General features: G+C 38.9%; 1 protein-coding gene and 1 long non-coding RNA gene across 2 annotated transcripts; one reads left to right on the top strand and one right to left on the bottom strand.

Moving 5' to 3' along the window:
• The first annotated feature begins 2468 nt into the window (after positions 1-2468).
• Positions 2469-5712, top strand: ptmab (prothymosin alpha b). Its single transcript, XM_067362828.1, has 5 exons — positions 2469-2626; positions 4550-4612; positions 4715-4796; positions 4883-4971; positions 5081-5712. Exons 1-5 carry the CDS (start codon positions 2582-2584, stop codon positions 5123-5125), a joined length of 324 nt encoding a protein of 107 aa, XP_067218929.1. The 5' UTR covers positions 2469-2581; the 3' UTR covers positions 5126-5712.
• Positions 5713-8277: 2565 nt separating this feature from the next.
• Positions 8278-10759, bottom strand: LOC137003655 (uncharacterized). Its single transcript, XR_010892023.1, has 3 exons — positions 10651-10759; positions 9582-9658; positions 8278-8503 (listed from the first exon to the last, which is right to left on the bottom strand). It is a non-coding gene; the product is annotated as an uncharacterized lncRNA (long non-coding RNA).
• Positions 10760-13608: the final 2849 nt, after the last annotated feature.

Below are 13608 nucleotides of genomic sequence, written 5' to 3' on the forward strand. Positions count from 1 at the left end.
TTGCGTGAACTAACCCTTTAAAATAGTAACAATATTACTATTTTAATATTAATATCACTGTATTTATGCACACTTTTTAATGTCCTCTCAAGAAGTTTTTGAGCCTCTAACAGAATGGTTGCTGTAGTAATTGTCAGCAAGGGATCACTAGAACGCACTTGTTCTCATTATGCTTAAAATACACCAGGCCAGTGTTACTACTTTCAAATTAGCACTTTCTCCTTGTGGAAACGGCATCTCAGTTCCAAGACATTCCTTAAGAGGAAGTTCAATACAGTTCTCTGTGTCTTCTAGGAAAGCAAAGTTTAAACAAAGAAGACTTACAATAAAAAAATTTAGACCGGGTATTACTATTGTAATCACTGTGCAGAGGAGTGCATGACAGTAGATGCTATAATATGTGCTTCCCACTAGAGGGAATACATTCCTGTCTCTGAGTGAGACACTTTTTCATGAGAAGAAAAAAAATGACGGAAATTAACAGCCTTATTTGATGAGGACCATGCCTTGTTTTTGTTTTTTTTAGAATAAGAACCTCATGGTGAAGAAATGCACACTGATAGCTAGGTTGTTTTCTAAGGTTCTGGACACTGCTTATGGCCGGTGTGTACCTGGTTGTCTCACACAGTCAAATATGTGCCCTTGTTAGAAGAATACACCTGTCTGAACCTCAGAGAGCGAGAAGCAATAGTCTGAGTTACTTCTTTCACAGCAGTGCTTTCCTCCTCCACATCTCCCTGGCAGGTTCACGCATGCACAGTTTTCACTGCCTACTCATGAGGAAGTGTTTCTCTGTGTCTCTTATCCTGTACAGCAATATATACTCTGCCTCAGGGGAGATCAGCTTGAGAAGCAGGAAATTTGGCCTGATGCTAGAATTAAAATGGGGCATTATTGGGTGTGAAGAATGTCTTCAGATTCTGATTAATAATTAGGCGTCTCTTTAAGGTAAGTGTATGTTATATTGTTTTCATTGAAATCAGATATTTATTCATATTATAAAGTGTACAGAAGATGGAATTTAATGACTGAAAGCAATCCATCATAAAATGATAAATGCACAGTGATCAAGACTGGTTAATTATTTTTGGTGATGATAATCTGTAAGATGGCCTAGGCTATGCTGTTTGGGAACAGGTTTTTGCAAGTTATTATTGATCTAATAATATTATTTATCTAATATTGATCTAATAATAGTTGTTATCTTTGCTTCCATATCATTAATGTTAAAAAAATTGTTCAAAAATAAGGCCCTCTTCTTTATTGTCAGGTCAAAAGTGAAGAGTTTTTTACAATTTGATACACTTCACAATAACAATCCCCGCCACACGATTTGACCTGCTCACAAATCGGCATCCAGGCCAAGAATATTTTGGAATCCATTTCCAGGCTTTCTCGCACACTGTGTGTCATTTCTTTGATTGACATCTCTGGCATCCAATAGTTTCGCGCAAAGCGTCAACTGTGGGTTCTGATCGTCTGGACATCCAATCAGATGCGCTCGACTGCAAAAGCATCGTCATCAAAGTTGAATTTGAATGTAGGTTATGATGAAGTATCCGAAATTCCCCTCCCCTCTGTGTTCGCCGGCGAGGTTATGGCTTCTGCTTTGTTTAAATGCTACTCATCCCGAATAATAAAGCACAAGCCGTGTGATGTTAATGATTTTACAATACATTTTCTAACAGTATAATCTACAGCGCCCAACTTGCAGAAGACGCGTTTCCATTGAAATAAAACGCTAGTAGTTGCAGCTCCACATCGTGTGGTTAGTTTTTTTTTCTCGGTAATAAAAATTGGTTTCTTGTTCTGAAAGGGGTTATGCAACTAAAACGTCGTGCCTGGTGAATTTTTAGCTGGTTTGTGTGCATTTTCTCATCTCGTTTGTCAGAAGGCAGCGGTGAAAAGAGCTGTTTTTGTTCGCAGTGCTAAGTTTAGTGCGAAATTCACGGAAAGGGGAGGGGCTGCATCTGGCATGAAAACACCGTTTCCCAAATGCCGCCCCTATCACCGTACGTGCTTTTTTTTTTTTTTTTTTTTACATTTGCTTAGTTTGCTTTGGCATATTGACTACCTATGCTATAATAGTAGGTGCCGTGTTTGGGGGTGATGTAGGGGTCAATAAGTCTAAGCAGTTGATGGACAGACGACATTTATTAACTACTGATTTCACGAACTTTAAAAAAGAGGCTTCATATGTTAGAGGTAGTATGTCGTATCTACGAATTTGTTGACGAAATGTGGAATTGCGTTGCACAGATATGTCTGTAACGAGAAAAGCGGAGGTAGGAGGTGTGTCTTCCCTGTTGAAATACCGGCTGGGGGTGTGTCCTTTTACATTTAGAAATACTTTCCATTGTTCCACTCTATTGCCTTGAAAACACACCTCCTCGGAGTCCACTAACCAATTAAGTACAGCCGACCGCCTCTCATGCTCCGCCTCCAAATCTATATTAAAGCCTCCTTCATCACATGCCGTCGGCATAAGAAAGCTTCATTACAGTAGTGATTACTGGAGGATAAAGGCGGATTATTTTCGCATTTTCCTTCGTTACGAATTTTTTGATACACAATATTAATTATGGCCGATACGAAGGTTGACTCCGCGACAGAGATCTCTGCAAAGGTAAGAACGGGTGCCTCTAGATAAACGAAATTCTCATTTAAAAAGCATTTTCTCTTTTCATTTGGCTCCTAGTTAAGATTTAACATGAACGCGTAGGCTAATTTGGGCTTTAGCCGGAAAGAACCGTTGATTCATTATTGCGAATAAAGGAAAAGTATGCGATAACTGCTCCGTAAGTGATTTAAATTGATACTATAATGAGAAATTTAAATGGATACATTGTAACGAGTTCTATCGCGCGTTCGGAATGAGAGCACATTCAAACGCAATTTCTCATTGTCCGGAATGTAACAGTCTGCGCGCGCGGGTTCTTTGTTTATACAAGCGTGTCGGTTCCCCTTTGAACAGCGACGATGTGAGCTGGGGACCGTCAACTGCTTTACCACGATAAATCCTTAAACCTGTAATTTTTTGTATTTCGTTTTCCAGATCTTAAACGTATACATAGCCTAATATGTTACACAATTTACTCATGTTTTGTTTGTAGGTAGCCTATGGTTTTGTGGCTTGTGTAAATTTCCGCACAACAATGTTTTGAGCACTTATCTATTCCTAAATCTGTTCATTCATTACCGGTTAGTTTGTGGCTAACAGGCATTACGGCGGGTTTGAGAACGCGTTGATCGGTAGATGGCTTCGGGTCTGAAAGTTTGCCGGTTTGTCTAGGCGGCTAAACGATAGGAAATCTCACATGTGATTTAAAAAAAGCACATTTGACGGGATTAAAGAAGCATATTACAAGTTATTTCGAATTACCGCTGTTTGGGTTTATCAAGTCAGATAACGATTGATTCTGATGCAGCCAATACGCGGAACTTGGATTAACGCTGCAGTGCATCGGATTTCAAAGGCAAATAACCATTTTCTTTCTTTTTCTGAAGTTTATGAATAATAAACAAGTGAAGAAACTGTATGATATGTGTGAGTCGAACTGTTTTGACGTTCAAAAGCGGTGGCGGTGCCGTTGTCTAGTAGCTACTCGATAGCCCTTTAAACTCACAGAGGCAGCTGATATGCAAGCCCAAAGATCGAATAATCGGTCTAATGCTGTTTGTTATGCATTTCCAACGAGTTTATATTTTTCCGTATGTAACGACAACGTGGGCTTGTTGGTTTACTAGTTTGAAGCCAGGGACGTCGTGAATTTAAGGAGGCGGTCCAAGTTGATGTGGTTGATAAACGGCTTAAGGGCTAAAGATTATATAAACGAATTAATGAAAATATTTGCATGTGTAAGGCTCATTTAACTGCGTTTGACAAGGCTTTAATAGAAACGTGACCCGTCAAAGCAAATTCAATGATATTCTGACATTTTTGACAGGTTGTGTTTTTTGCCTACGGTTTCTTGTCAATTCTGCGACTGCGCGAACTAAATCCAGGTTAACGTGACGGCGGTGGTGGCGTGCATGCCGAACTCTGTTGTGTTCGAGATGGATAGATTGTGCCATGCGTGCGCTTCTTTGTCTTTCATTAGAGTTCGGGATCAGCTCGCTGAAACACAATTCCGTGGTTCTGAATCATCCCGCTTGTTTCGAGTTTTAAGCTTGTGTTTTCTGGAGCTGCAATGTAAGCAAGTGCGTACACGCCAAAATATTGTTGCTTAATGGATTTACATTTTACATTATCCACAGCCGCCGAGTCTCAGTTAAAGTGTCAGATTACAAACGAGCTCACTCGATAAGAGGCGGGAGCAGGGGTCGTTGATGGACAGCAAAATTCTCTGCTGCAGCCAATGAGGCGTCAATGTCAGAGGGGCGTCATTAGAGTTGCAATTTAAATTTGTGCGCATAGGGGGCGTTTTGTTCGTCAATCGTAATCTGTATTCACTCTGCCTATTGGACACAGATGGCTCCAATCTGACAAAGGTACATTTTTTAAAATATCAGTTAAGATTTTTTTTTATTTTATTTTTTTTTTATGTAGGACCTGAAAGAGAAGAAGCTCCTTGAGGAGAAGGAAAATGGAAAAGATGCCACTAATGGAAAGGTAATTAAATTGCCTGGCCAGTGTTCTTGACTTCTCTACTATTCCACTACTTTGGTAATTAATGAAGAACATGCACTGATCTTTTTTGAAATGTGTAAACAGGAGAATGAAGAAAACGGAGAGCCTGAAATTGATGATGAAGAAGATGATGAGGTAGATGAGGAAGATGAAGAGGAAGGAGAGGGTTGGTGCAACATTAATGTTCACAATTTTCTGACATGACTAATTCAAAGACATTTTAATCATGTGGCTAATGGTCCTTTTCTGCAGGTGATGAGGATGAAGATGAGGATGAAGATGACGATGAGCTAGGTGGAGGAACAAAACGGGCTGCTGAAGATGACGATGAAGATGATGAGGTACAATCATGAATCGCTACCTAAAGAATACTGGAACCGAGTGGTGGTGGTGGTTTCCACTTTTTGTCACAATTCAAATAATTCATTTTTAATCCCACTTTTCTGTTAGGATGACGTCGACCCCAAGAAGCAGAAGACGGATGATGATGATTAAAGGATGGTTTCATATTGCTGAGCAGGTGTAGACGCCTCTGCTTTAACCCAACTGTTGGAGCCAGTGGCATAAAGGACTCAAATACATAAAACATGGTCATTTTCAAGTTCGTCACCCATGTCAACCAACTGACCCCCAATTCAAAATTTTCTAGAGGACCGACGACAACTTCCGATTTCCAGCATTCACAATGAAATAAGCAAGACAAGGATTTGTTTGTATTTTTATTTACATTTTATATTTTTGTACATATTGTGAAGAGGTCAGCCACTTTATCGTGATCTCCTGTGACCAAAACGGTGCTTCTTTATGAAATTTTACTTGTTTGACCATGTCTCAATATTTCAACATTTAAGACAACATGTATAAAATCAACAGCCATTGAACTCAGAGCATTCCAGTAAATTTTATGTATGAACTTTAGTTGTACCATAACTAGTTGTACCATAAACTAGTTTTTGTATGGGAGGGCTAGGCCAAAGAAAAAAGGAGTTTTGGTTTCTTTTGACTTTGTTTTGTCTGCATTATTTGTTTTACCTTGGCCTGTTTGTTGTATGTGTGGAGTTTGTTGTTCAACAATAAACTTAACTTTTATTTTGTGAGTTATATCTTTTTTTTTAAGTTTCAAAAGCACATAAATTTGCCATTCATTGTGTCAGACTAAAGCATGCTTAAAGAATTGGAAATGCCAGTCCTATATTCACTGACTCAAATTAACATTTGATGCACTTCGCACATTAATTCAGTTCATGAGACACTACACTCAACTTTGATGCATTTAAGATTTAGAGCACTACATTTCCAAAAACCACTTTCTAAACCCATATGTCTAAAGATAATTAGATTTTATGTGGTTCAGTAAAAGCATCTTTGCTTATGAAACCACCCAAACTAGTAAGGCAACATGATGTATGAAGTTATACTCAAGCACATCAGGTGGATATTAAAAATGGCATGATTCCACAAAAGGTGCTCTTCATTTGCTGCACTATGGAAAAGCTAAAAAAAGACTAGTGCTATTAATGGGTTTCTAGTCCTTAACCATATAAAAGCATTTTAGTAAAAGCCATCCTCTCCTCTGCATCTCCTACAGCAGATCTAACACCTTCAACATGCAGGTTTCTGTCAGGGGTGCAATCCTAAAGGTTGATTTTACACACACTTATAGAAGCGATCCTGCCAGAAGCAGGCTTTTAATACACACACACACACACACACACACACATACACTCTTACATCTGCATCCTTGCTGCCTTCACACAGCTGCCAGATATTTCCCCACTAGACTTATAAACGCAGGTCATTTGGCTCAGCAGACGTGTACTGAATGTGCGTATGTGTGTTTGGCTAAAACACTGGCTGATGTCATGTCTAAGTAGGCGTCTATTTCAAGCTTATATGTCAGGGTCATGTTTGAGGAGGCTGAATGCTTGTGGAATGAGTGTGGATGTGTATGAAGATAAGCAACAATATGGCATTTTTCTCTACAGAAAAAAATAGGTTGTAATGGGACAGAAATCGTCAAAAAAATACAGAGTTCACCTCAGAAAACAGCAACTTTGTAAAAACTAAATAATCCACATGGTAGGCTACATGTTTAATTTCATATTTCACCTCACATTTTGGCTTACCACTCCATCCCTTGCATCTCTCTCACATACATTTCCCAGCGTTCAGTGCAAGCATGTGCTTTGATCTTGATAAGAGTGGAGCTACTCGGTCTAGACCGGATGGCAGCTGTCTACCAGCCTTCACTGAAGTGCATCTCGATATATGCAGGCATCAGCTTGAGTGTTTGAGGCTTCAGTAACACTGCTGGTATGTGACAACAGCATGAGGCCGATCTATCAAACACATGTTAATGCACGTCAAAATGTTGGCTCCTGAAATTCAGTGGTATATCATGTAGTCTGACAAACAGCACATCGGCTACATAGGTTGTGATAATGCTTATACTTGGATAGACACCTCGGTTACAATCAGGGATTAAGTGGAAATGAGGAAGAGAGTATTTAAAAACATATACTAATTGAAACATTAATCAAATTATGAAATGCGTGAAATTGCAACTGCAACGCGTCTCCAGCTCTATTTAAACGGACATTTAAAGCTAGAAAGATCTCAGTCTCATATAGAAGTTCAAATTAAAGTTGAAACGTTACATTTTTTCAAGATTTGTTAAAGAATTATTATCTTACCAGAGGCGCAGACGTAATAAAACAGACGGAATCGATGGATATCCCGTTTAAATTCTCTCCATATCAATATTTCATTTTTCATTTTGACTGACAAATGAGAAACTAAAACGCCTTACAGGTATTTCAAACTGACAGACCACTGGTAAAACACAGTCCACGTCATGCTGAGGTTAATGTAAAATGGTAAATGTCCTCATTGACAATTCCAGCAGCGCGGTGCAAAGACTTTCAGACTGCACGAGTTCTCGGTGGATTTGACAAAGTGAAGCGAATCCCATACAAATAAATAGTTAACCGTTGGAAAATTCACCGTCCTCTTCTGCCGCCTACTGGCAACCAAAAGTATCGCACACAATCACAGAAAATAATACAAGCAATGGAGAGAAAGGGTCCGTTCACACAGAACGCGTTCATTATTTCAACTGTAAGGTGTCGAGATGCGTTTTAAAATACACTTCTTTTAACTTGAAAGAAGTGCGAACTGGAGCAATGAGTAGGCTACGTCTCATAACACAAAGAATAAAAGAAAATAAAAAAGAAAAGAAAAGAAAAGAAAAATACATATTTATAACAGAACATATAAGTTTTATCATGCACACTAAAAACTCCTGGGTCAAAAATAACCCATAATGGGTTATTTTTGACCCAAATCCTGGGTTAAAAAGGGACCAACTAATTTCTGGGTTATTTCAACCCAGAAAAATGGGTTATTCTTTTTGACCCAACTTCTGGGTTAAATACCTAACCCAAATTTTAGGTTAAAATAACCCAAAATTGTAGTTAATATAACCCAACTTCTGGGTCAAAAGAACAACCCCAATATCTGGGTTAAAATAACCCAGAAATTAGTAGGTCCCTTTTTAATCAAAGGTCAAAGGTCAAAAATAACCTAACTTGGGTTACTATGCCAGTATGCCTCATTTCAGAAAATAAAACTTCAGGCACTTACACACTTCAAGCACTTTTACATTTTTATTGCATTAAATTAAATTAAACTCTACACACTTGGACCTATTTATTTTAGGTCACACTGTAATAACATCAGACATTAGAAAAAATAGAAAAATAAACAACTCATTCTCTTTTGACAACATTCAATAACTGGATTGAACTTGAGGGACAAGATTTTTGATAGTGTCCTCATCTAAGAGAAGAAATGCCTCCTCATCTCTGTCTTCACCTGAAAGACAGAAAACAAGACAACATGAGTATTGTTAATAAGTCGAGACAATTGTGAACCACTCACCAGACACTCTTTGATTATCAAGCTAACAAATAATCACTTTTAAGGGAATGATGTTGTTGTTGTTTTTTTTTTTTGTTAAAAAAAAAAAAAACGTGGCCCAATTTGCTAGTTAACTAATGTGGTTCTTTTGCAGCATTACCCATTTTGTGTGAATGACAGTCTATACTGTACATCTTTTCTTTCATTAACAAGTGTAATAATGACATTAATGCAAAGGTGAATATCTGGCCCATTATTATGCATAACAGCTTAAAGACAAGGCACAAGTATCTTTTAACTATAAGGGTTATTATAGAGATGCATTCCCCACTGTCGAAGAAGTTGTGACTGTCACAAAATCTTGCACTGACACATTTAAGCCATATTAAAGAAAAATATTTAGGTATAGAGAGATGATATGAGGGCAGTTAAAGGGATAGTTCACCCAAAAATGAAAATTTGATGTTTATCTGCTTACCCCCAGGGCATCCAAGATGTAGGTGACTTTGTTTCTTCAGTAGAACACAAATTATGATTTTTAACTCCAACCATTGTCGTCTGTCAGTCTTATAATGCGAATGAATGGTAACACAATTTATAAGAGTCAAAAAATAACCCAAAAATAAATCCAAATTAAACCCTGCGGCTCGTGACGACAAATTGATGTCCTAAGACACGTTTGTGCGAGAAACAGAAAATTATTTATATAATTTTTTACTTCTATTGCATTTAGCAATCACTTAGGTTTCTCGCACAAACCGATTGTTTCGTGTCTTAGGACATTAATGTGTCTTCACGCGCCGCAGGGTTCAGTTTGGATTTGTCTAAGCATATTTTTTGACTCTTATAAATTGTGTTACCATTCACTCGCATTATAAGACTGACAGACGGCAACCGTTGGAGTTAAAAATCATCATTTGTGTTCGACTGAAGAAACAAAGTCACCTACATCTTGGATGCCCTGGGGGTAAGCAGATAAACATCAAATTTTCATTTTTGGGTGAACTATCCCTTAAAAGAGTAAAACGCTCACCTCTAAAATTCTCTATCAGCTCAGACATCCGCCACTCAGTTAGCTTATCAGCAACAAAGCTGTCCATTTAAAATGACCTGGAGAAAACAATAAAGGTTAGCAACAATTTGAACACTTAACACACTTCATTAACTCTCACTACTTAAGCCCGTAGAGCACTGTATAATATGATAAGCACAGCGCAGCTGGTTAACATAACTATTATGTAGCCTCGTCGCTCTAGCCACGGCTAAAGGGGGTCGCACACCGGAAGAGATGCGTATTTAAAATTCAAACACATTATTCTCTATGAGTGTACACACACCGGCGGCGCCCAGCAACGGTTCAGGACCTTGTTCAAAATCCTGCAGCGCCACAGCGCGCCATGTACATAGATTTATATTAAATTTACACTTATTTGTCTCAAATCGTCGTTAATGTATATACTGACTTCACCATGTGCTGCAATATAAAGTTAATTTTACATTAATTTACAGTAATCAGCTGCATGAATAAAAATTGCTTATGTTATTGGATTTTCAGGTGATATTCTCAATTCATTCAGTTAACGGACGCTCTGAGGTAAAGTGTTCAGACTGCAGACTCAGCAACGTATTTAATTATACAGTACAATCATAACATAGTACTGACATTATCTTAATTCCACAATGTCCTAAAACATAACAATATTGCTGGCCATAAACTGAGAAAGTACACGATACCTCGAGTTGTCCTAGACGCGGCTCAGCGCGGCGCTTCTCGTCCGGTGTTCGACCCCCTTAACGCGGCATGAAGTCGCCACTAGCTGCACTGTACTTATCGTATTATTACGTTACGTCAAATTTGGCTTTGGTGGTTAATAACACTTTCTTATTTAGTCTGACAAACTTAAAACACATATTTATTTTGACTTTACACGGACTTTAAACTAGTTAGATGTTGTCGCGATATCCGCAGGCGGCTACATGCTCACCACAGAATTACCACGGTAAGCCATGGTCATTTTTTCAACAAATGGTGCTAAACTAGCAATGGGGACATGGACACAGAAAAGTTTACGTTACATTGACACTGAAAATACTTGCCTTACCTTGAATACGCGACGAAGTTGCACCGAAGAAGCCCAGGCCAAAACGGATCGAGTGCGTTCAAGTTCAAGTGACGGTTGTTTCAAACGACTGTTGTGAGAAAATTCCAGAACAACAGCGGGGGGCGGGGGGAGGGGCGTTAACCCAGAACATGGGTTACTCTTTGAAAAATAACCCAGAAACCTAAACAACCCAGGAATTGGGTCAAAATATTAGCCCTATAACCCAGAAAAAGGTTACTCTCTGAAAAAATAACCCATAATTTTAACCCAACACAAATAACCCAGAAAATGGGTTAAAGAAATAACCCAGGAGTTTTTAGAGTGTGTTTGAAAAAAAATGGGTTAAACCAGATGGCCTAACTTTAATGAGAATTTAAAGTTTCATTTTCAAACTATATGTTAATATTGTCAAATAATCTTTGTACGACTAAAAATACTGACACCATGGTATTTTACTAGGTATATAGGCTGCTATGGTACAGAAAGAGTGCCATATTCATTTCATGGTATTTATATGATACTTCAAGGTACTTCAAATAATGTTGTAAAAAACATATAACTTTTTTGTTAGTGTCCAAGCTTCCAGCCTTTATCCAGCAGTTGTTAGTTAAACTTTACATTCTAGCCACGGTAAGTTCCAAAGTCTTTGTTTCTGAACCCTATACAAATGCAGGTGGCCAGTTGCTTTTTAAAAACAGAGACATGACCAGCTGTACCCGTTGATGTATTCAATTGGGGATTGCACCCACCCCCCCCCCCCCTCCAACACACATACACACACACACACACACACACACACCACCACCACCACCACCACTATCATTACTTTCCTCCCCCACCATCTTTGTTGCCTCCACCCCCATCACACATGCACACTAACTCGCCTTTTGTTTACCCCACCTTTTTTCAACCAAAGCAGCCTTTGCTTGGTAACGTATAGTCAAGGGACATCTTGTGTTGGATACGACAAGTGCCACTGAGAGCAAATGGCAAAGGACGCTGTTAATTGTCCCTGAAGGCAAAGCTGTGGCTGCTTGTCCAGCCCAATGAGATTAAGTGTAATGAGTGTCCTTGTGAAACACAATAGTTTTGAGATAAAGGTGAGATGCAAGTGGTCCCTTTGTATTAGTGTTCAGGTGAAATAATTGGGGTTAATTGAACAAAGACACCATCTCATTTCATGGGCTGAAACAGTCACCCTGATTATTCTTATGTATAATGTTTCTCACAAGTTTATGATAAAAAAGAATGCTGTTTTGAGTTAAAATTTGCATGCATATACATATATGATTTTTATTTTTATTTTTTTCAGCCATATAAGGAAGTCAGCGTTTCTGACGTTTCTGACTCCTGCTATTTCTGCAGGTTGTGTGTCTTATGGACATATCGTTCTCTGTCCACTAGGTGGCATACTTGCACGGCTCTCACAGCGTCATCGTGTGAGGCGATAGCAGCCAGTACACCTTGCTAGTACCAAGTTTGACCCCCTTTTGCCTTCAGAACTGACTTAAATCTTCATGGCATAGATTCAACAAGGTGCTGAAAACATTCCTCAAAGATTCTGGTCCATATTGACATGATAGCATCACGCAGTTGCTGCAGATTTGTCGGCTGCACATCCATGATGTGAATCTCCTGTTCCACCACACCCCAAAGGTGTTCTATTGCATTGAGATCTGGTGATTGTGGAGGCTATTTGAGTATAGTGCACTCATGGTCATGTTCACGAAACCTGTTTGAGATTGAGCTTTGTGAAATCGAGACTCAGACCAGGCAGCATTTTTCCAATTTCTATTGTCCAATTTTTTGTGAGCCCGTTTGAATTGTAGCCTCAGTTTCCTGTTCTTAGCTGACAGGAGTGTCACCTGGTGTGGTCTTCTACTGCTGTAGCCCATCTGCTTCAAGTTGTGCGTTCAGAAACGCTCTTCTGCATACCTCGGTTGTAACGAGTGGTTATTTGAGTTACTGTTGCCTTTCTATCAGCTCGAACCAGTCTGGCTATTCTAACCTCTGTTATTAACAAGGAATTTTCCCCTACAGAACAGGTGCTCCCTGGATATCTTCTCTTTTTTGGACCATGCATTCTCTGTAAACCCTAGATATGGTTGTGTGTGAAAATCCCAGCAGATGAGCAGTTTCTGAAATACTCAGACCAGCCCGTCTGGCACCAACAACCAAGCCACAATCAAAGTCACTTAAATCAACTTTCTTCCCCATTCTGATGCTCAGTTTAAACTTGAGCAGATCATCTTGACCATGGCTGTGTATGAAATTACCTCCTATACCCTAAGTAAGGCCCTATTTGAAGGAACAGCCATTCATATTGGTGTCTAAAACCATAGTGGACATTATCGAGTGCACTCATTCATTTCCACAATGCACTGCAATAACGAGTTTATTATTTAATTAAGGTTTATACATGCTAGTTTCCATGACAGATTTCAAGATAAATCTTTTCATTACTACTGGAGCTGCCAGTTTTAATTATTAAACAGCAAGCACAATCTATGCAAAAGCAGCAGTCCTTCCGGTGCACTCAGTGTCCAAATTCACTCACTCATTTTCATTCACTCCCTCAAGTGGACTATATTAGTGGAGTAATGTAGGGAATAGTGAATGAGGGTATAGGGAGGCGATTTTGAACACAGCCCATGTCTACATGTCAAAATGCATTGAGTTGCAGCCATGTGAATGGCTGATTAGATATTTATACCTTATAAAGTAGCTAGTGAGTAGAACAATCTGAGAATTACCTAGGGCCGGCTTGAAGGACCCTAGCTGGAGGCACAGACATCACAAGGCCTCCCCCAAACCATATATGTAACTTTTGTTCAATGATTTCATCCTTTAAATAATTTGCATCTTAGTTAACATTTACATTACACTTCTTTATATTTATGCATTTAGCAGACACTTTTATCCAAAGCAAATTATTAAGGGCAACAAAAGCCATTCATC

This window comes from Chanodichthys erythropterus, chromosome 16 (genome assembly GCF_024489055.1).
Source record: "Chanodichthys erythropterus isolate Z2021 chromosome 16, ASM2448905v1, whole genome shotgun sequence".
Taxonomy (NCBI): domain Eukaryota; kingdom Metazoa; phylum Chordata; class Actinopteri; order Cypriniformes; family Xenocyprididae; genus Chanodichthys; species Chanodichthys erythropterus.